Here is a 24,372-nt window from a genome sequence, read left to right as displayed (position 1 = left end):
TTTGTTTCATTTTTTTTTTTTTGTAGGGGTCCTACAGGTTAAATCCAAATTTACTGGAAGTTGTGACAGCTCATGTGTTCTCTGGAGGGATATACATCATAGTGCTTCATGTACAAGAGTGACTACATTGTTACTCACACTCATTTTTTTTGCCGGTTATTCCATCTCCATGTGGCAGCCACAAAGCCAGCTTCTGGGGCTAGTTTAGGTTGAATTAATGGAAAAAAAAAAGAAAACAAAAGATTCCATATGAAGAAATTTGTTCCACGGACCATCCTATTTTTTTCCTGTGATAGTATAGGGTTATAATTTGTCTTATAATGAAGAAAAATCGAGGAGCAAGGATAACTCTAACATTAATTACAGCTGTTATGACCCTATCATTTTGTATTTCGGGGTTTTCTGAAACCCTACCTGTGCAACTGTAATTTTGCATTACTTTTGTGCATCTGTTTGGTTTCTGTATCTAACCCTGTTATGGACACTTCAGTTTGAGCTTTTTCAATGTATCAGCTTGACCATACACATTAATTAGATAAGACTTTCTGGTATTAGAGACTATTAGAAGGCCATTCTTGATGCAGTTTGTATTAATTAATTTATTTAAGTATAGAAACAAACACCTTAGCATTATTTTTCAGGTCATGTTCCATAGTAGATACTTTTTATCCTAGCAGGTCCTTCAGTTACTAACTGAAACTGTGAAATCTTTGTTACGGTTGAATTCTGTTTCTCACATTCTTGCTCATTCAGTGTTTGGCTCTGATTAATGGTCTACAGCCAGTCTAATGTTAAATGAAAAAAACATTCTGGTGGCTGTGGCATTTGGTGATAAGTAGTTAGACTAAATAGAAGATGTACTGTGCATCCCTTGGCTACAGAGTTATGATTAGATTCAGCTCAGCCTGCAGAATTCTACTGAGGATATTGCTTCTCTGCTGCAGTGATACAGCAACTCATATCAAAACAGCATGTGTTGCTGCTTATCTTGCATTGTACACTGTGGCATTCTAAACACACTGGACAAACCAAATAGTGCAGTCTGGTTTTTTTCTTTTAATTTTACTAGATTTATTAAAGTGGAAATGAGGGGTTAGAATGAGTCTTTCCACTCAGCAAGGCGTTGTAGTACTTGCAGCAAGTTTTAAAAGCCATATCTTTTAAGAAAAATTCTACTGCTTTTTTTTGTGAAATGTTTATTCAAGCCTTTGCACAGTTGACTTTTCAGGGTTCATATGCAGTCATTCTTCTACTAAAATAAACAATCCCACTGGTTTATCTCATGATGTATTTTAAAGCAATCACTTCTCTAAGACACATACCCACTATATTTTTACTCTGTAATGTCCATGTTGGAAATTTAGAAGCTGCATTTTTAATGTTTCAAGTGAATGAAAAAATGGGAGGGGTACTTTAATACTCCATAAAGCACAGGCTGTAAGATTTAGAAATTAATTGAAAATGACTAATTTAAAAAATGCACATACTTAAGATAAACTGCAGTTTCTTGTTTCTGTATCAGTCATTTCATATTGGTTATTTGAAAGATACAGAGTTGGATTTTTCTGGTTATCTGTATAATGCCCTTTTCTGCTAGGACACCACTGCCAACAGTAAAGGCCAGGTTGCATTTTAAAGTGACATCTAGTAAAATGCCTAGATACCTGCAAGAATTAATCTCAAGAGAACTGAGCTACTTTTTTCTTCTTGCAAATTCATTAACTCAGCAAACAATATTTTATTACAAATAAACAGGTAACATATAAGAGCTAACTCCTAAAGTTATAAGAATAACAATTTTTTCAATCTGCTTTGTCAAGGCAACAGCTAGGCCAGCTGATTTTTCCCCATTCCTGAGCCAAAGCCTGCCTTACTCATGGGAACTGTGGAGTCCTGTGAGGCAACATGCCCCAGCTGAAGTTTCCAGAGCTTTGTGCTGTGACGTGGGGCTTTTGACACTCTGCCAGACGTTGCTGTTGCTTGCTCCACTTGGTACACTCTTTCATTCGTCTGCTCACTGCCACTACTGCTCCTCATTTTTGTGCTGCTCAGCCTGACCCACTGTCATTTTGTATCATTTTCTCTTGTTTCCACTTTAAATGCACATGAAATGCTAGCCTGACTTTGATATATACAGAATATTGGTAATCAGCTTCTCTGGCTTCATGAAGTCTTAAAAAAAAGAAGTTGGCACATTTCTTCCTTGCAGTTTGACACAGATCATAACATGAAGAGTTGGCCTGGGCCTGTTAAGTCTGTGGAAATCTGGAAATTATATTTAATACAGTTACAAAGCTGTAATTTACTTTTTTTTTCCCACTTGGTTGTTCTTTTTTATAAAAATGCTTCTCAAACATCTGTAAAATAAGTGCATTTGAGAGGTTCCTATTTGTGCCTCTCATTTCCTCTGCTGGAAATGCTCCTCCTTTACCTACTTCCTACCCACTCTGGCTTGATGAATGGCAGAACACATCACTACTATAAGTAGGGATTTCATTTTATGTTTCTAACAGGTTCCTTTAATTTTTATCTCATGTGAATGATAAGCAAACAATACTCCAAATATCCAACTACACTACAATTTGAATGTACTCTTCTAAATTTTTTTAAGGAGCATGTTCTTCTCTGTTGGTTTTTTGTTTGGTTGATTGAAGGTTTTCTTGGACTTTTGTTCTTGTGCTTTGATTGTTCAGCATTTAGTTCTGGATGTGAGCAGGCAGTCAAATGAAAAAATTTCAAGTTACATGGTTTTTCTCAATTTTCTGCCAACCTGTGCTATTTGTATAAAGCTATTGCTGAAGAGAGAAGCAATTTAGTTCATGTTTCTCCTACTGACATCATATTACTGCAGCAGCAATCCAGAGAGGACAAAGCCTCATGCTTGCTCCCAAAAAACATCTCTATACCACTTACCAAGGACAGCATGGTCCTTGGAAAAGGAAATCTGTATGTACTACTGCCATCTGAACACAGATAAAATAGTAAGGACTTAAGTGATTTCTAACAGAAAACTGAGTGGATTTTTGATTGTTTTCTGTAATAGTTTGATATTGAAACTGTAATAAATAAATTCTATTATATATTTATAAATAAATCATTTATTTTTGCTCGAAAATTTATTGTTCAGGATTTCCTTGACAAGGTTTTTGCATAAGTAAGAAGTGATTACTTCTGTAATGCTAAGAAAAAGCCTTTTATATTGCCTCAGACCTTGACAGAGTTATGTAATAAATAATTAGAAGTGCTGTAAATCTTACTGTAGTGCCTTTTTAAGCTGCTACAAGGTAGTGATAAAATATTTTTTAAAAGTAACTTTTGATCCTATTTCTATTGATGTAAAATCAATTAAATTCCTTTTCCTATAATATAAATCAGGGTAATGAAATCATACAACTGAGTGAGATACTCTGACAAGTTTAGGAAAAGTAGAATGAACTTGAGATAAATATACTCCAGTTTCTGATGCAAGTTTTATGGACTCTGAGGGAACCTATAGTCAGTTCTCCTCCTATTTCTCATAGCATTCATCGAAATTTAAGGTTGGAATCCCCCTTAATAGATGACCAGAGTTGCATCAATCATCTTTCTGAGGCATGTTATCATTTCTTGCATGCCTGTACATGTTCCCTGGATTGCCTATTCCGTTGTTTTACTTTTCATACAGTTAAAAAAAAAGTTCTTTACTTTCAATCTGAAAAGCCATTTTATATACGTGTAAATATACACCTACACATTTTTTGCAAGCTGGGTAGTTCCATTTGATATGAAGGAGATTAATGTGAGAGATGCAGTTGTAATTTTCTGTCTCAGTAACAAATTGTCAAAGATCATTCATGCATTTATTAACTTAAAATTTTCATCATTCTTATTGGAAATTAACATAAATGTGCAAAACCACAAAAGGCGTTTGCTCAAAACAAGCAACCCTTTTTCTAATATGAAAGGAGAAGATCATTTCTGCACCCTGCCCTCCTGTTTGTGAGGAAAAGGAAAAGTAAGGAATACACTTATTTTTGTTAGCACTCAAATGGAAATTCACTTCCAAAAAAGCAGAATGTGCTGGCAGTTTGAGTTGCTAATCTGTTTTACTTATCTAAATAATATGAAGTTGATCTCTGCAGTGAAAGATGGGAGACTTGTATATACAGCTGTGCACTAGGAAAATTTCAGAAAGTATGTAAAAGATACCACAGATTGCTATAAACAGGGTTTTTGCCCTCTGACTTGGCCATATCAGGGATCAAAAAGGGATTTTTTAATGAAAATCTATGTGTCAAAATGAAGTAAGATCCAAGGCTTAAGTGTTTTTATTCTGTTGCGGATCTTTATTTCCCATTTTACTTCTCACACTGTTTCTTTGTGTGTGACTCCATTCATTTGGAATTCGTGTTTCTCTGTCTATCTTTGCTAAGAAATACAGTCACTCTCTCCTCATGGGACTTCACTTCTGTATTGAAAGATTGCTCTAGGACAAGATTAAACATCTCTTCTCACTGTGAAAACTTCCATAAGAGAGGATGAGCTTGGAGTTTGTGTGTTGCCAAACTGTGGCAGATTCTGTGGAATATTCAGAGATAATTCCTAATATATATTTGAAAGAATGGCAGAATTAACTTATCCAAAATAATAAAATTCACTACAAGTAACAAGACTTAATTATTTGTAGGTTTACATATTAAAATAAAATCTTTATATACACTAAAGCATTTAGCACATGGAGAATTCTTATTCCCTATTACTGGTTTAGGGTTGAAGGATGCTTGAATGCTTAAATTACAGGCTGTGCTTAAATACTTGTGTGAATTATAGTCTTGACTTGGTATGGCTGTGTAGTCATGCCTGAGTTAACTAATAGCAGTGAGTATAAACAGTAAATAATTCAGATTTGTACACAGTTCTTCCCCACAGACACTGAATGGCTTATGTTCTTTATCCACTTGGCTTCCTGTGTTAAGATGTCAAGCAGTTGCTTAACTTCTTAAACTTATATGGCAAAGCCAATCTTTTTTACCATGCCTGCTGAATTATAAATGAAGTTCATCTGAATTATAAAAACAAAACCCCAAAAGAAAACCCAAAAGACCCTGAAATGAGAACCTCTTGTCACTTGATTTGTTGTTGGTAGTTTTAAGCACGGTCCCCTGTCTATCGCATATGGAAGTAGTGCAGCACTCCTGTTGCATTTTCAAACTGATTTACAGTTGATCTGTTTTGCCAACAATATCCCTGTTCTCTTTATAATTAGAGTACCTGACAACTATACCAATGTGGCTGATCCAGAGCCATTATTCTGCAATTAGATTTTTGTACTGGGTATACAGAATGTTTTTTCTTTTCCTGTTTCACCTTAATCATCTTCCCTTTAAACCATCTGCTGAACAAAAGGGCTTATTCTCCTCCTGCTGTATCTACATTATATATAAGCAGAAGATGCCTAGCTGAGGTGTCCTTGAACTATCAGTTATCACAAGTTCTCAAGCATAGAACTGAAAATTTTTAGGGCTAGGTATACAGTGTATGGTTTCCTAGGAGACTGTAACATCCCTGGGTAGGGCTAAAAAAGCCTTGTAGAGTCTCTAATACTTGGCCAAGCCAGTACTTTATCTTGATGCCTGAATATCTTACTGTATCTTTTTTTATGTGAATACCTATGGAGAATCATTTTAAGATGGTGTATCAGAACCCTTAAAATAACACAGTACTAAGCAATGTAGAGATGTTAACTCCAAAACCATCATAGTGCCTTCAGAGGAAAACCTAGCATATTTTCCTGCTTGCTTACATTGACTACTGAAAGTAAAAATCAGACTAATAATTCTGTAATCACAAAGGTAAGACAGCACTATATGAATTAAACATTGCAGTGAGCCTTCCCATGTTTGGGCCCAGTTTGAATCTATATGTCATTCTTTTGCTGTTGGGTTTCTCCCTTCCTTGACAAATCAAAATCCTGAACTAAAACTTCTGATTGTCCTTAGTTTATGAGGTTTTTTTTAGTTTACAATTACAAATCAGCCTTAGACAGTTAGTATCAAGTGTTAGTTCTGGGTTGGTTTTGTCTCTCACATTTGGTGAGTCCCCTTTTGGATGTAAAGAGGCAAAAAAATTCACCATTGGGTTTTTTACTCTCAGTTCCTTCAGTACTTTATAGCCTTGTTGCGCTTTCTGTATTGCTTTTTTGCCTTCAGACAGAAGGGAGTGTAAGAGGGCTTACATCTGTCTATCAATAGATTTAAAGTAATATAATTACTTAAGTAATTATACTTAAAATTATACTTAATCAGGGTCCTTTTCACCAGAATTTTACTCTTCTTGTATTGTGAAATTGCTCCTTTTTATCCTGGCATATAGGTCTATCTCCAAACCACTGTGCAGTGATGGAAATTACTGTCAGATAATATATTACTGTCAGAAATACATTTTTATAACAAGCTGTATGTTTTATATACATTCTTTGCTTTCTGCTTTGACAAATTATGTAGAAAGGTGAATCAGTGACAGGAGAGTTTTCTGTGCTTATGTTTTTTAATGCTGAGTAGGCTCATGCATGGCACTTTTCTCGACAAAGGGAATCCTTCAAGCCTAGTGGTTGCCCAAAAGGTGTACCGAATTTTTTTTAAGGCTTACCTTCCGAGTTCTCTATTTCTCTCCTTCCAAGGTTATTCATAAGGAATGGTCTCTTTTTACCGAAGCTCTTTTAGAGAAATTAGCAAACTGCTTCCAGCTGGATCTGATAGATGGCTCCCCTAGCTAATGATGCCTAGTTAATCAAGAGGAACTGCAGGATGGGAGAGCAAGCAAACAAAAAGCTGGGAGAAGTAGTCATGACATTCAAAAAAGTGCATAAACCTCTGATTGTGCTATAGATGTGTATTTTGCTAACATGTTGGAAAAGAGTCATGCTTCACACCTTCTAGTGCACTTCATGGCTGAGCTATACTGCATCAGTGCAAAAGCAATTTGGGCAAATACTTAACACAGCATGGTAGGAGAATGTTCTGCCCATTGCTGAGTTGCTCTAGATAACAACCATGATATCTATACTTTGGGCTTATACACAGTGATATCACTTCTTATTTGATGGGGAAGAATGGAAACCTGTTTTAAAAATGCTTGTCTTCAGTTTCACTGGCAAGGGACATTGTGAAGAAAACTTTTAGGACAAATATTCATCTGCTGAAGAGCCAAATGAACTCATTTAAGAAAAGCAAAGCAAGAATCCACCTGTCTTCATACAGGGTGAATAGCTGGAATAGACAGGAAAATGTATAGTAAAAAAGTTATTTGCAATAGTATGTTTTAATCATACAGGTAATTTATTTCAGAATGTTCATAATATTAGTAACTACCTGGATAAAACTCTTACTAATAGCCAGTTAAAATAGTCACTTTTGGTTTATGTAGAATATATGCTGAAAGAAAGGAGCAGAATTTCTGTGTCTTAGGTTGAATGACATTAGCTTAGTGTTACTTTATTATGAATCATATTTGATACAATTGTACCATTGAATTTGGAATAGTGCTTTGACTCATTAGCTGCTTTAATAGAATCATCGTTCCTCCCCATTAGTAGTGTGAAATCATAAAGATTCACATAGAAGGTTAGTCTCAGATATTGTGTTATGTTAGTTTGTTGCATGCATTTGGGAATAAAAATGACAAAATACCTGTTAGTAATGAAATAGCATAAACAGAAAGTGTTTTATTATAGGAATTAATTTCCCTCCTTTGTAAGTAACAGTAATTGCTTTCATTAAGAATTTAAATGAAATTGTAAATGTGTACAAATTTTGGAATAAAAAAGTTAGTATTTTAGCTGAAAAAACTCTAAAATTGAGTCACTACAGCACCTTTAATTGCATATTCTGTGTTTTTAATGTCTTCTGCTTGTGCAGTGAAAAATAGGGCACTGACAGTGCTGTATGGGCTTTAAGAATAGCACTGGATGTTTCCTCGGCCTCTGGTTGCTTTCCTCTTCATCCACTCCTGTAGCTGTTCCTGATTAGCTGAGGATCACATGGCCTTGATCACTTATTTAATCCAGCTGATTAATTTCTCTATCAGAGCCCAGGTGAAAGGTGTTTTCTTAGGAGGAAGCCTGGTAGTAGAGGGACAGAGAGATTGTAAACTGATCAATGAGATGTAAGGGAAAGTATATGTTCTTGAGAACCTGTGGATGCTTGAAGGGTTTTGAAACTCTGAAGAGTACATCCTCTGCAAGAATGGGAAGAATAAAAGTAGTTGAGAAGAATTGAAGACTTTTATTTTCTGAATTTCTTTGAAGTGCTTTTTTTTGTTCTCTGCTCTCTTGCTGGAAGAGGTAGAGGTATAGAACCCTGAGATAGGTACTAAGCAAGCCAAGTGACTGATGTTGAGAACTAACTTGGGAATAAAAAGCTGGACTAAAAAGTCTGTGCTTTACTAGGGAGCAAGCAGGTGATTTCTTTTGAGCAGCACAAAGTGACCAGTTTCTGAAACCAACTCCACAGTGCTGTGGCATTAGAAACACTAAGTACATCTGTCTTGTCCCTAGGAGTGCCAAGGGTGTTCAAGGAGCCTAGAGCAAAACATCTGGTTTCCTTACTGTTTTTTCTGGAAGGCTGGACGCCCTAAACTTCAATGCTGAAGTTGCATTCTGAAAACATGAGTGGGTGTTAGGGGTGCTGTAACGTAAAGTAACTCAGTAACCAGGTTCCTCATAGTGGCTGAAAGGTCTATTGCTGAAATTGATCCATTTGTTCATAATTTTGCTATGAAAAAGAAAGGTCTTAGCTTATTTACAATTGAAATTTTTCTATATAAAATGTCTTTAACCTGATTGTGTGTCTGGTTAGAGGAAAGTTAGATGAATTGGGTGACTTCAGAGGGGCTTTTGAATCTTGTTGTTTGTACCTACTTTCTGGTTTTGTACTGAAAATAACAGGAGTATTGCTGAAGACATTGCAAGACATTTCTTTGAGGTGTTCCAGGCACAGTGTACTAACTGAAGTTCAGTGTATCTTCTTTTTGTCTTTGTAGTACATTTTTTGCTGTCAGTTTGAGGTAAATAATTGTTTTTGTTTTGTTATAGGGAAAGGTGAACATGGGAAACCGTACCCTCTTACAGAGGAAGACCATGATGATTCTGCTTATAGGGAAAATGGCTTCAACATATTTGTTAGCAACAACATAGCACTGGAACGGTCCCTGCCAGACATCCGACATCCTAAGTATGTAAACTCTTTCCTGGACAATTTAATTTTTAAGATCTTATCTTTGTGTATCTCTAAATAAGTTGTTTTCTAGGAGGGTAAAACATAAACAGTCAACAGAAACCAATAGTTTCATTTTATAGGAGGTGGAAAATTTACCACTGTTGTTAAATCATTTGCTCTGTCTTTTAAAGTGACTTCTCATCTGATTAGTTACACATTAAGAATATAAAAGGCCTCTTTTCATTACAGAATGATTTTTATTAAATTTCTTTGTAGTGGATTGGGCTAAAAAGGATTCACATAGTTTCTCATGTTCTCATTTGGTTAGTAGCTGCAGATCTTTGGGCTAGGGAGCATAGTGGCAACTTGTATATAGTTTTTGGCTGTGATTGTAGAGTGTTTCTTCTGTTTTGTTGCATAAAAAGTTAAAACAGCTGCTGAGTGCTGATACATCAGCTGATTTATGCTGCATGGAATTGTGTAAAAACAGAATATGCATGATTAGCAGGCAGAATTTGGGGGCACTGGATGATGGTATTGTTCCTAAAGCATTAATATAACACAAAGAAATGGGATGAAGGTTATTCTGGAAAATAACCAGAGCCAGAACCACTGAGCTAAAAATCATCATACAGCAAGCCTAACTTGCTTTAGTGTTGTTTAATTTTTGACTCCTTTATACAAAAAGTAGAACTTCCTGTCTGTGACAGGAAAAGGGACACTGTTGCCATTGTAGGCTCCAGGCTCTTGTCCTCTAGAGTCATTCTGAAGCTGTCTCTATGACTGTGTTTGTATTTTCCTGCAGATACAATTCTCTCTGTTATACCAAGATTCATGTTAAGATATCATCCCACTTCTTAACTTATTTTGATTTGAAAAGTAGAGAACAGAGTTGAACTTCAGAGCTTGACAGAAGTACTCAGTGCAGGGAGAAGAGAAACATCATGGCAACCAACATATTTTTATGTCAAATGTGCAACTGTATTTTTCAAAGAATTAATAGTATATAAATATTTTCATAGTGAAAGTTTAAAAATAAATTCACAACATAGGAATTAGCCTTTCTTCAGAGATGTTTCTAATTTAATTTTAATTATTAATTGCCTAATTTAGTTGTTGCATTGTTTTTAGAAAAAAACCTGTTTCTCTCCTAATTTGTAAACAATATATTAGGATTGTTTGCATCGGATTAAGTAAAAAGAAATATATTTTTATAACAAGCTGTATGTTTTATATACATTCTTTGCTTTCTGCTTTGACAAATTAGCTGAAATTATATAATGAGTGCTTCCAAGAAGTTTGAGTTCAAATGTACAGCTGTATGGCATTGAAGCTGTGGTAGATTACATTGTTGGTATAATTAATGTGTTCATCAAGCAACCCCCTCTGTTAGCAAAACTGCAGAGGATAACGACTACACACAAAAGGAAGCTGTCAGCTTTGTCATCCCTTTGTGCTTTTGTAAATTGGTCTTTTGGCAACTTCTTTCTCACCTGCTGCTGTTCTCACAGTCCCTGACATTTCCATGCATGTCCCAAGAAGCGATATGTTGTCAGAAGTGACGTATTAGGAACAAGTCAGTGCCACACCAGACTGTCTCTGCCCTCTTTTCCCCAGCACAAATCTTTTCCTGACTTGCACCTAAGCATCACATTGGGGAACCTTGTATCCTTAGGTGCCTGCATTGTTTCCGTGTTCCAATTCAGCCAGGTTCCTGTGGCATTTGGTGAAATCTGGTGTGGTGGGTGTTTTACTAGGGTCCTGACTGAACTGGCTGGAGTCATGGCCTTCTGACCTTCCTTATGTTAAACACATAATACAAGTAGCCCATTCGTTAATTGACTGTATCACTTACCATCCAAAGATAAAGAGAAAAAATGTTCTTGTGCTGTAATTGCCTACTAAGTAGTGTGTCGATTAAGGTGACAAAGCTGGGCTCAATACTTTTGATGGCTATACTTTGAAGCAAGCATATTTCTTGGACTTCCTAGAGACACAGAAGTCTGACCCGCTGTTAGAAACAAGCACATCTCTTGGCTGCTCTGTGTTAAGTATGGCCAGTCTCAAACTGCTCTTCACTTTTGGAAATGTCTCCTCTCTTCAGAAGTGTGTATGAAATGCAAAGTAGTTCACATTGTGTCTGTGACTGGTTTTGGCTGGGATAGAGTTAATTTTCTTAACAAATTAGTGTGTCATCTGTGCTAGAGGCTGGGGCTAAACCATGCCACTAATAGAGTTGCTTTCAGACAAACTATTGGAAAACTGTGTAATTTCTGTCTTGAGAAAAGGATTCTCTTCAGTAACATTATAGCAGATAAATCAGATGTGGTACAGCAGGCAGGTCTAGTTTGGCCAGCTTTTGAACATTGTAAAAGGTTTGGCTTTGTGGAGCTTCTAACTGCATTGAGGCCTTTAGCTGTCATCTTATGCAAATTTATGGGAGATGCTGGTATTGTAAACTTTGAGTTTTGATCCTCTGTCTCTATTTAGTGTATGCCATTTGCATAGACAAAATGGTTATCTTCTGCTGAAGATGTATTTCCTGAAAGTACTGTCTATGATATGTTTTATAGAACCAAATAGAATGGATTTATTGCGTTAGTAGAGAAAATCCACAAAATTAGCCTTCAAATGCAACAAAACTGAGTGGTAAATCCTGTAATTTGAATAAAAACTTACTTAAATCAGCAGCTGCAGTAGTTTCTACATTCTTCTGAAATAACTTCAAAAATATTATATTCCAAAGTCAAACCAAAGAAAACTTACATTTTCTTGGAAGAATGCAAAGACAGCAGAAAACACTTGTACTTTTTAATCCAAATAAACTTTCTTTTTCTGAGTTTCTTTGGAATTTGGACTTAGAATTTGCAAATAACACCTTGTGCAGGGGGATGGGTAGAACTAAACAAATGCTTAGATGATTGAGCTCTCAGAAATTGAAGTTTCCAAGTGTGTTTAATAATAGTCTTTTGTTTTTCCTGTGATATTTATAACCCTTCAGCAAGATCTTATGATTGATTCTTCTTTCCTTTTTAAGGGAGCAAAATGTGTGTACTGTAAAAAAAACTGTGTAGTGAAATGAAACAGTTAACTTCTGTTCTAAGGCTGACTTGACCTTTCCTGCATCTTTAATATGTTTTTATTGCATCCTTCTAATATCTCACATGCTTTTTTTCTGTCTCTCATAGCTGTGCTCAAAGAATATTTTTTTCCATTTCTGAGTGGTCTTTGATGTCTTGTTTCTGTTCCACTCTTGTGTGAAAGCCTTGGCATAGTGGGTGCCAAGCTACATATAATCAAAACAACTTCCCCCCCCCCCCCCCCCCAATTCTAAATAACAATCTTAAAGAGGCTTATCACCTCCATTTATTTGGTTTCAGGACTGATTTAGTGTAAATAAGAGTTCTGGTCACCCAGAGTGAAAGCTAACATTGAGGTTTGGGTAGTATTGAGAGAAAGCAATGGAGTTAATATATTTAGGGGTTAGAAATTCTGTACCAATATAAGAAATATTTCAAAACCCACAAGAAGAGTGTTTTCATTCACTTCTGTTTTCACTTTCTTTGTGCCACTTTGTGTAGTCTAGAATACAACAAACCTGTGAATGCTAGGGAAAAAGTTGGCAGTATTATCTTCTATTGTAGAAAGGGAAATGCTACTTATTCTAATACTGGATGTACCAGTTGAAATTAATTCTTATCTTCTCCACATTATCAAATATTCTGCTATTCATACCAGCTTTGTTCAGACAAACAACTGAATCTGAATCGCATTTTGAATAGTGTTCTAAATGTGATTTTAATGAGACTTGGGGGAAGGCTTGCAATCATCTAGTCTGAACAGTGAATATAAATTTTGTGACCTATCCTGTTTCAAGCTCCTAAGTCTTTTTATACTAGACAATCAATTTTTTAAGCTCTTCATTATTGACTCAAAGAATTCAAGTTAGTCCCTGATACCAATACATTTTCAAGCTTCATAATTTAAAATATTTTTTGTATGTTTGTATATCCTAATTTCAAAACAGGTCTCCTTTTATCTAGAACTTGTAGATTAATTGTTGATACCCATATCCTGGAGTGCATCAAGCACAGCATTGAAAGCCAGGCAAGGGAGGGGATTGTCCTGCTCTCTCTGCTGTAGCCTCACTTGGAGTCCTGTGTACAGTACCGCAATGTAAGAGGCATAAAAAAGCTATTGGAGAGCATCCAGAGGAGTATCATGAAGATGAAGGATGTACAGGTGAAGCTGTAAGAGACATGACTGAGGTCACTTGGTCTGTTCAGCCTGTACGAGACAGAGTGGAGACCTCACTGCAGTCTGCCACAGGAGGGAAAGAAGGAGGGCAGGCATTGTTCTCTCTTCTGTAGTTACCAGTGGCAGGACCCTAAGGAATGGCATGAAGCTGTGTCAGGGGAGGTTTAGGTTGGGTATTAGATCAAAGGTGTTTTTTACTCAGAGGGTGATCAGGCACTGGATTGGGCTCCCCAAGAAAGTGGTCACAGCACCAAGCCTGACAGAGTTCAAGAAATGTTCGTAAAATGCTCTAAGACAAATGGTATGATTCTTGGAGTTGTCCTGTGCAGGACCTTGATAATCCTTGTGAATCCCTTCCATCTCAAGCTATTCTATGATGTTATGTCTTGGGTAGTCTTAGATCAGATGTGCAAGTACTCCCCAGCTTGCCTGAATAATCTATCACAAGAAATCTCATCCTTATAAGGTTTCCCTGAGCATAGATAGATTAATCTGGTAATGAAATTCTGAGCATTCTTCTTGTACATTAAAATGTCCAGCCTGATTCTTGTAATGTCTGGTTTTTCTCCTGTATGGGTGGGAGTCAGTGTTTCCAGTCCTTTTCTGCTGGTCTTGCTGTTGATGTGTGAAGTTCTGGCCCTTCACTGTCACTCCCAGCAATATTCCTTTTTAGAAGTCTGAACTATGCTCATTTTTCTTAGGCATTTAATTTTTCACAACCCTCAGAAAAAATGCATTTTCATAATCAAAGAAATGAGAGTGTTTAGCTAAGGGCTGGTTACATCCTCTGTGTCCTGAACAGTAATGATGTTTTATTTCTTTCTAATAACAAAACCAAATTTCATTCCATGGGTTCTGCATAACTGAAACTCTCCTTTTCAGTAGCAGAAGCTGAGAGAGAGTGCCTGAATGGTTCTCTCTCAAAACATTTGAATGTAGTGTAGTTGCTCTCCATTGTATTTTTAAAAGAGGCTAAAATGAGTATGTAATGGGATTTCTCTGGGCAGTATGTTTTTTGATTAGCTCCATTTTTGTGTTTCTTTAGAGTCGTTGCAGAGTTAACAGAGTTGGAGTTGTTCTCAATCTCTATGTTTTAGTACACTTTTCAAAGAGTTCTAGTATTACTGAATTCATGGGAAAGGGATATAGTCAGACATAGGCAGGCAGTAGCACACGTACCTGAATCCCTTAAAAAAGTAATTATTTCATTGTATTTAGTTACTTTCTTTTTATAAATAGAGTGCATTTGTCACAATCTAGCCTATGTATCTTGTCCCTAAAACTAAAATTTAAAAGTTTGTCTTTAATCCAATGCTCCAAGATAAATTCCAGTTAATTCCCTCTGCAGTCTATCATCTTAAAGGCTTGGGTTGTCCTGCCTTCTTAAAAAAAAAAAAAAAAAAAAAAGAAAAATTAGACTAAACATTTAAGTATGCTGAACTTACAAATATTTAATAAGTCTTACGGAATTAATAGGTTATTTCTATTGATCTTTTGTTGAATTTTTGATCATATGGTGGAAGAAACAAAGATAGTTGAAGGCTTTTTCTAGTTCTCATTCATTTTGGGGAATCAGCAATGTCTTCAGGCACACATACACATTGCATTGCTTCATATTGCTGATTGCTAGTATTAGCTTAATTTATCTGGCCACAGAGAAACCTGTTTAAACTCAAGGTGTGTTTTCAGTGGGTAGCGGAAAAGCTAGAGATTGTTACTGTGCTTTTCAAACTGTTTTGTGTAGTTGCTGAATAATGTACTGAAAGTGAAAAGTCATGTGCTCCAAAACACAATAGGCAGTGTCCCCATTTCCAAGCCCGACCAGATTGTTCTCTGCAATTGCTTCAGGGCATCCCATTTGAAGTGCAGCTCCTCAAAACAGGATCAGGAATATTTTATACCCAAGAAAACCTATGGCTTTCTGTCTCTGTCATGCCTGCTGTCACTTTCTCTGCAGGATATGCATTGATAGGAACAAATAACATGGAATAATTCCCAAGTGCTTTCTGGGTGCTTGTGTGTCTTTTTTTTTTAGGGCAGCAACAGCAAAAATATGGCTGAAGATTGATGATTCCTCTTCTCTCCTTTTATTGAGAAATAGGCTGCAGTGTCAAAGAGGCTAGTGGGGAGAGTCCAAGCCTGATGAGACTGTTTATGTTTATTGAAAATTATTTGATAAAAGAAATAACCTGTTCATACACGTGGAGAGAAGTAGTTTTCCTGTATTTAGATGCCTTGCATGTTACTTAGACTCCAGTAAATCCTCCCACACTGCTGAGAAGATAGCAAGCTGCAGTAAATATAGCTGTGAAATCTAAACTTAATGGGGACAGGAATTCTGGAGAATATTTACCCTCCAGCCAGTTCTGTACATCTGGGATAGCCAAGTCTATTAGCATTTGGCAGTGGTTAAAGCTTGAACTTTTAACTGTCAAATAATACAATAGTAAAATTGGAAAGTACATCCAGCTTTGCTAAGATGTGTGTGGAATCTGGGATATTCTGGGGTTTTGTATCTTTAAAGTTCATAGATGAAAGTGATGATATATGTTGTTAATATAGTAGTTTTATGAAGAGCCTCAGTGCACCTTACCTCAGTAAGGTTGTACGTTCTTGGCAATACATTCTCAATGGCAACACAATTAGCTGTTTCACCTCATGTAATAAGGACAGCAGTGTGCAGCAATGCTGGAATGGAAAAACAACTTCTATTTTCCCTGATTTGCCTGTGAGTAAGCTTCTTGAGCTCCAATTTTCTGAAGGCCACAGGATGTGGTAGTAGACGTGAAAATTTACTGGTCTTGTTGGCACCCGTGGTCCATGAGGCCCAACAGCATTTTCACAGCATTTTTTCCCTTGTTTACCAGCTGTGATTTCAGTGTTACAAACACTGGTCAGACCTAGTACTATCTTCCCCGTAATCTCTTTTATTATGTACAGGAGATGGTGTTGTGAGGTGTAAGCCTGACGACATATCGACATATCGCAGTGAACAGAAGAGGTGAAGTGATGTAGGTAGATCACAGAATGACTGTCTTTGAAAATTAAGTATTTTATGCTTAAGCAAACTGGACATGGTAAGTCCATGGGCCTGAGGGGATGTATCCATGAATGCTGAGGGAACTGATGTCTGTTTGAGGCTCCTCTCAATTGTCTTTGAATGATCACCGCAATTGAGAGAAGTACTTGAGGACTGATGCAAAACTGGGAGGAGCCGCTGAGCTTTTAGAGGGTTCCTAGAAGCCTATGGGGTGCCTATGGAATATAAGGGCAAGTAGTAATGAGATAACTAGGCTTTCTGGAACGGAAATTTAAAGGGTAATTGAATGTCACAGGTTGTTTTTTTTCCTGAAGTAGTGTGCTTTAAAATGCACTTTGAAGTGACAAAAACCTGAATTCTAATCCTGTTTCTTCTTCAGCCATGAAAATGACCTTAGACTCAAAATACATGTTTTTTTATTGATGATCTTTTTATTGATGGTCTTTTTATTGAGGTCAGGCTTACTTGTGAGACAATCAGATATGTATGCTAGGGTTGAACTAATGAATTTTAACTAGATTTTTTTAAAGAGACGATCAGAGAAATAACAAAGTGTTTTGAGGGGTTTTGCTTGTGTATGTATTAAATAAATTGGTCTGATGTTATTTTTGAATTCACAGGTAACAAAGTGCAAGGTTTAAGCTAAAATATAATTAGAGTACTAGGACGCCTTCTTATGTGCACTTGCTAATGAGGAATTTTAAGATAGTATAAAATGACTACATGTATTATTTTCCAAGCCTCCTAGATTTAATAGATGTAGTGAATAGATAGGTTTCTTAAAATATATTCATGATTTTTTAAATTTATAACAGCCTTCCGTAAGTGATGAGGAATTTATAAGTCACTGTATCGTAAAACGAAACTTTGTAAACATAAACATGCTTTATGTCAAGATCATTTATCTGACTCTTAGGCTCTTCCCTTGGTTAGAAGAACTTTTTGGTTTGAAGGACAAAGCAAGGCAAACTCAGACTTTGATTTCTTCAGAGACAGAGAGTGCCACTGAAGAAACTGTACATGACAGGCTAAAATGAGGCAATTTGACATAAAGTAACAAGCACCTAATTCAGCTCCATCAGTTCTGATGAATTCCATGCTGAGGGAAGTCTACGTAGAGCACAGGACTTTGCCTCCTTAGTTCCCAAGACGTGTTGATAGTGCATTTAATAGCAATTTCACAAACAATTTCTAGTGTACAATTTATTTTTCTTCTTTTTCATGAAAATCATACTTATGTTTTGGAGGAGGTTTATTTGTTCTAGTAAAGTGTTGTGACATTTATTGAGGCCCATACCCAGTAATGCCTGCTTGCTTCCCAGCTGTGAGTCACTGTGAAAATAAAGATTACTTTCCCTGCCATCAGCTCACACCCAAGCTAATTTTACAGCCTTGTCAAATAGCAGGAGAAATTACTGGTTATCACTACTTAATCAGGCTCAGCTGACAAGACTAGATTGGAACAGAAACATGGTGTGACTGAAGCTTGTTGCTGTAAATTGAATACTTTGACATGCTAGGACAATTACTATGTAAATTTCACTGGGAAATGTTTTGTTCTGGTAGCTTATAGAGGTCTTGTCAGTACCTGGGGGCCCAGTGGGTGCTGTAGTTTCTTTTAATAAAGGCAAAGAAAAGGTCAGATCTGAAAAAGCAGCTTAGTTAAGAGAGCGAGAGCTGACAAAGCCAGTGGGGGGAAAAAGGTTGAAAATCTCTTTCTGTTTTGCTTTAACTTTCTCTGGCACTTCCTATAAGAGGAGAAAATTAGAGGTGGGCTACTTTTATGATCCAGAAACTGCAGTAGTAAGCTGCTGCATTGTTTCCTAAATCCAGCAAAGGGGTGTCTGTGAGACACTTAACTTCTCCTATGTTATTATCTACCAGGGCAATTTTCAAGGCTGTTGATGGGTTTGGAAGGCACAGAGCCTGGTAACTGACCACAGCATTGCTAGTGGTATCCCTTAGCGTGCATCAAACATTGTTGATATGTCCACAGGGTCAAGCAAATTGCTGCTTTTATGAATCAGCTTTTGATGTCAAGTGGCTGGAATGGTGCCAGCACTGCTCTCCTTTCTCATCATTTTAGAAGCCTATAATCTTTCATTTTGTCTTCCACAGAGGCAGTGTATTTCTGCTGTTAACTGTGAAGCTGTAAAGAGGGATGATTTGGAAGTTCTGCATCTTTTCTTAAGCTCATGTGGTGAGGACGTTTTTTCCCCCCAAAAATCAAGTTATCAGGGAAGCAAATAGAACTCTTCTCATTCCTTGAAGTAAAAAAAAAATGCTGTTATTTGTGCCCAGTAGAGTAGGCTAACCTACAAAATGAAATCATAATAGTCTTAGGATTCTTAGTAATGAATAAGAAAGAAGTGTGATTTTAACTCCTTTTTACTACTCTTTTTGAATAGTCATCCTTTCAGGTTGTATTTTAAAGGTGCCTCCTGCAGATAGCTTCATGGTGTTTCTGTGACAGTTTTTTTTCTTCCTCAGGCAGGTGAATATTTCAGAAATAGAGGAACCTCTTGCTATTTTATTAACCTTCTAAAAGTCTCCCTGCAACTTTGAAGCCAACTCTAAAATTGTTTTGTGCAGAAACTTGGTTTTGATTCTTGTTTCAACCCCACAGAAGAATTCTCTATCTCAAAGGAAAAAAATAAGTTGATATGGAATGTTTTAAAGCAAGTTAAAGAGTGTGTCTGTGTGTTGTTTCTATGAATAACCCTTGAACTCCTGGAGCCAAGTGCCCAGCTCCAAAACCAAACTGTAGGAGCAGCATGCAAAGCTGATGAAAAGTTCTATTTTGTCAATTATGTGTATTTAAATTTTTTACTATAGAAATTATTTTCAAATAAATTCTACTCTTTTTTTTCCCCTAAAGTAGTTGGGTTTCCAAAACAGTAATGAATTTCAAAATTGAATCCTACATATGATTAGTGCTTAATTATGTTTCTAATAGAAGGGATAGAGGAAGGAGATTCTTTGGACAGAGATTGATTTTCAAAGCAGTAAGTACAACTTCACAATATGGAAACAGCTTGTGGACTGGTAGATCAGGCCTCTGTTTGTAAAAATCTCATCTAGAAGTCTCTGAGGGACTCATTTAATGATGTACGGCTATCCTTTGATAGGAAATACCAGATATTAGGTTCTGAAATGTCATGGAAAGAGAGACTAAACTGATCGAGGAGGGCAATATTTGAAAGCATAATTCAGAGTTCATAACTTTTTATTCATTATAATCTTGAAAATGACATTGTATCAAACTAATTTGGTGCCAGTTTTTGGTTGTTTGTTTTTTCTTTTTTTTTCCACAAGTGTTGGCATTTATAAAATATTTTTGGCAAAGTCCACATTGCTGGTGTTATTTAATAATTCTGAGTATTTGTGCAGTGCCAATGATAACACACCTTGCATGTCCTCTTCTAAACTCACATTGCTCTGAATGGTAATGTCACAAGTAAGAAAATACAGGTTTGAGCTGCAATGAGTGCATTGTGTAACAATACAAAAATTTAAACTACATACTTTCTTTAAATTAAAAAATACTTCACCTGGAGACCTCAATGGGCATCCTCTTCCCAGTTTGCCTCTATGACGGGACCAGCCTGCAGAAGCAAACTATTTTAGGTTTAGTAATTAACTTGCTGTGTGGAATAATGCTGAGCTAGTTTTTTCCCCTTGTTTTGTGTGGTCAAATGTGTCACTGTGGAACTTGGCAATAAAATGGATTCCCAGCCCTCAATAAGGAAAGTATTGGAAAGGGATTCCATGAGGTGATCAGTAGTACAGGCAGCATAATACTGAACTCTGAAGGCCACTGCCTTTTACAGCTCTTGAGAGAAGAGCTGGCCAAGTTACTTGCATATGATGAGACTGTGTGGTGAAAGGACAAGAGAGATAACATGCCCATACGTTGCTGGATTCCAGTCTTGGCTGTGAAATGGGCAGGCTGTTTAAATTACTAGCCTAGTCTGGCAGTCTGTAGAGCTAGGAACAATCCCAAATTCACCCTCTGGAGAAGACTGGAGGCCTGGGTCTATTCTGTTAGGATGAGCCACAAGATGTGCAGATGTTTACTGCTACACTGCACTGGGTGCTGATGGTGTAGCATGGCACATGCCAAGAGGTACAAGCATAGATGTGAGCTAAGCTGACTGATCAGGTTTTTTTTTAATAATTTGTGGAAGACAGCATCAAACCTTGAGCACTTGAGCCTCCAGTTCTATAGATGATCACTTACCAGCCACTAATGAGGAGACTGCATTAGTCCTGTAGCTGAACAAGGTAAACTGAGGAAGATACAGTGTGAGGTCTCTGAGCAAAGTGAATGAGTGGTGTCTCAAACACTAAACATTAAAAATATTGCTGGACTGAGCTATTTGGTTATCTGAAGAAACACAAGTATGGAGGTAAGGATAAAAGTGAGGAAATTATAATGAAAACAGTGGAAGACTAGTCAAATCCTGTGTTCTTAGCATCTTTAAGTATTTATCCTCTTATCAGTATGGGAATGATGAGCATACATATGTAGCCAGGGCTGATTACAGAAAACACTTTCATGGAAATTACAGTGATCAAAGCCAAAGTGAAAAATCAGTTCAGTATACTAATTTCAGGTAGACTGATTTAGTTTTCAGCCTCAATCCCAAAATTATAAAATATCATGACAAGTTTTTCTTCTGAAACTTTCTGTGTGTTCATACTAACATGCATCTCATTCAAACAAGCCATTTTATAATATATATGTAGATTGAGTTGACAAAGTAAAATAACCTGTCTTCATCTGCCATTTAAATCAGTCTTGTTAGTGCAGAGTCCTCATATGTAATTTCAAAAGTTAATCCAGTTTAAAGTGTTACTAAGGCAAAAAAAACCAAACTAGTCCTGATAGAAACAAGCTAAAAATAGCAAATAATAAGTTCCTATTAAAATTATTTTGAAAGAGCTAGTATTTGTATCCCCTTTTTGATTCCCCACAGATTTTTTCTTTTTTAATTCCTTAATCAGAATATGATGTGACACTAAAGCTGTACAGTAATATATTTGCCTTTATCAGTTGAGCTATGATTTCATAATTAAGAGGAGAGCTTGAAGTAATGTTGATTGACATCACCTATGTTGCAATCTATTCTGCACTAGGTAACATCTTGGAGCAAACCTTTACTTCACTGAAACTGGCTGAACTGCCTATCTGTCCATCTTAAATCTACTAACCTTTTTTGAGTATTGATTTTAGGATTTATTTCCAGGCCTTTATAGATTTTCTAGTATTTCAAGCCTCAATGAAAGTCGCTGTGCTCTTTGGACACTTTATTCTGCCATTCAAACTACCTGAATTATACTTACAGTCCACATAAAGCCTACATTCACCTAGTGTGCAATTAATTTGCAGTGTCTTTATGAGGAGGATAACAATTGGAGTTCATGTGTTCAAGTACTATAATTTGCCAAATTGATACAAGTTTGACTGAATTTTCCACTGAAATTTTTAGGCTCTGGGAAGAATATTGTTTTACTCAGTAGTATTTTAAATATTTCTGTAGGTAGTCAGTTCAGTTTCATTTTACTGTAATTTAGACAGTTTTACCTAATGTATATGAGGTTATGGTAATCTTTTATACATAGCATTTTTCCTTTCTACAATAGGCCTTGCTTTATTTTTTATTTTAGTAAATGTTGGTAAGATTGCATTCTTCAGGAAATATGAAAGAATCTTGAATTGCAATTTCTCATTTCTTTGGAGACTCAAGAATTTCCCTTTTAAAACAAGAAGCGGTGTCTGTAGCTTCTAAGTCGTCTTTTTTGCAGCCAGGGTGTTTGGCATCGCTTCTAAAACTCAGGATATGAAGAAGCACACTTGTGGACTTGGAACAAGTGGTGCATGCATTATATATGTTTATTCTCATGAAAATACATAGCTTTATTCTCATGGTACATCCAGTGTCTCAGCTGTGGAGGTCTGACTGCATCTTTGTTGCAGTTCATGGGCCTTTTCTGAGCATTGCATCTCTTCATCAGCTCTGTCCTGCAGCCCATCAGGGCACAGCTAGCTGCCCTCAGCTACAGACAGTGTTGAATAGAACTTCAAATAAAATGGATTTCATGTAAGGCTTTTTAAAAGTGATCTTCTGTTGCTGTTAGAGTCTCATGTCAAGAGAGCAAGGGGCTAAAAATGAGCAGAATTCCACTTGATGGAGAAAGGCAAGTAAAGCACTGCTATGAAACCTAGCAGAAAATGATTAAGTTTAAGGTTGCATTTCTATGAATTTGAAATCTGGCTAGTTTTGTTGTTTTGGGGTTTTTTTGATAAAAGCAGAAAAGGATATTTTGTAATTTGTGGCTTTTGCTAGAAGTTAATTCACATATAGCCTTTGCCATACATCTTTACAAAGACAATCAAAAATAAATGTAAATGAGGATTAAGGGTCAAAGTTGAATGATGGAGAAGTGGTAGATGCTTTCCTCTTCTAAGTGTGGCTCTGTTTTAGATCAATCTGTTCAGCAGGAAGAATAGAGTAGTTGTAGACTAAATCCATCAATGTTGCTTCTCCTTCTCAACACTTTAGCATAATGCAATTTCTCTGAAACTGTCAATGGAAATATCCAAATCCAATGACCTATCCCATCCTTACATGCATAAGGTTACAAGATTATCCACGCAAATTTCAGTACAACTGCTTTCAAAAGGTATCTTTTTATACTGGAGGGGGGACCTTTTTTAAAAATAAATGGCATGATGTGTTTGTGTGTTTTGGGTATTTTTTTCCTCTTACTCTTTAGAAGTTGTTAGTCTTATATATGTGAGGTTCGTTTGTTTGTTTGTTTGTGGATTTTTTTGACTTGGGGTTTTATGGAGGTGGATACTTACTAGTTTTGAAGTCATATTTCCTGGGAGTCAAAAATGCTGAAGGAAAAACTTTTGCTTTCAAAAACAGCGTGGAAATTCCATGTATGTCTGTTAGTTGCATTTGTTGGAGTCCAAGAAGCATCACTGTTGGCAGACAGCTGGCAACAATAGGTGTTGGTTTTGGTAGGTGGCTTTCTTAATTTGCCATCTGAAACAGCTACATATTAATAATGGGCTTCATTTGTTGTGCTTCTTCCTACAAATAAGAAAAAAGAAATTCTACTAAAATCTTTTGCTGCAGTGGATTTTCTTTTTCTCACAAAACATTTAAATATACATACTTAGACTTTTCTGTCACTAGGTAATGAGCACTCCTTTCTCTAGAACTTCACATTATTGCAAAGCATCTGTTCTTTTTCCAGTGTGCATGCATGTTTTGCCAGCGAGCTGCTTACTAAAATGTTTCCACAGTGATTATTTCAGAAAATGGCTTGTCATTAAATTAATTCTCACTGTGTTTTAGGAAGAGAAGTCTAAACTATAAATTTAATTTTTTTTTTTTAGTAAAGTATCTAAAACCTAGTTATTTTATAGCTACATAACAGTTAATATTTTGCAAATACAACTATATTAGCTATGAGTTCTTATTATTTCTTTGGAACATTTAATCAGCATGGTAGCTGTATAGTGTATTGGTAAATACTGATTTCTAAGTGACTTTATAAAGAGGAAATGCAAATTAAGCTGCAAATATATGTAAATCAAAACTATATTCTATAGCAGTTTTTTATATGCATAGTTACACTTTCTGACAAGGAGCAAAGATATCTATACTTTTTTTGTTTAACCCTAGAATTTACAGGGCTAAACTTTTAATTTTATTTGTTTATTGCAAAGCTGACAGGTTTCTGCTCTAGGGATACCTTTATCAAGATGTGACTTTCTTTTGAGGAATGAGAAATCGTTCAGTTACTTTGTCCCCAGAGGTGAAAATGCCAGGCTTTGTTAACAACAGAGGAATGTGTCCCTTTTTT

The 24,372-nt window shown here is 36.3% G+C and overlaps 1 protein-coding gene across 3 annotated transcripts in view; it reads left to right on the top strand.

The window, feature by feature from the left end:
* The window catches only part of GALNTL6 (polypeptide N-acetylgalactosaminyltransferase like 6), a 432,689-nt gene that overhangs the window by 174,171 nt on the left and 234,146 nt on the right, over nucleotides 1–24,372 (top strand). For all 3 annotated transcript variants that reach the window (XM_038134223.1, XM_038134222.1, XM_038134220.1), the window contains one exon: nucleotides 9,071–9,209. In XM_038134223.1, the coding sequence (XP_037990151.1) occupies nucleotides 9,071–9,209 (139 nt within the window). The remainder of the gene's footprint in view (nucleotides 1–9,070; nucleotides 9,210–24,372) is intronic.

The sequence above is a fragment of the Motacilla alba genome, chromosome 4 (assembly GCF_015832195.1).
Source record: "Motacilla alba alba isolate MOTALB_02 chromosome 4, Motacilla_alba_V1.0_pri, whole genome shotgun sequence".
Classification (NCBI taxonomy): Eukaryota; Metazoa; Chordata; class Aves; order Passeriformes; family Motacillidae; genus Motacilla; species Motacilla alba.
Note: the sequence above shows the minus strand (reverse complement) of the source record. Positions and strands in the feature narration are given on the sequence as shown.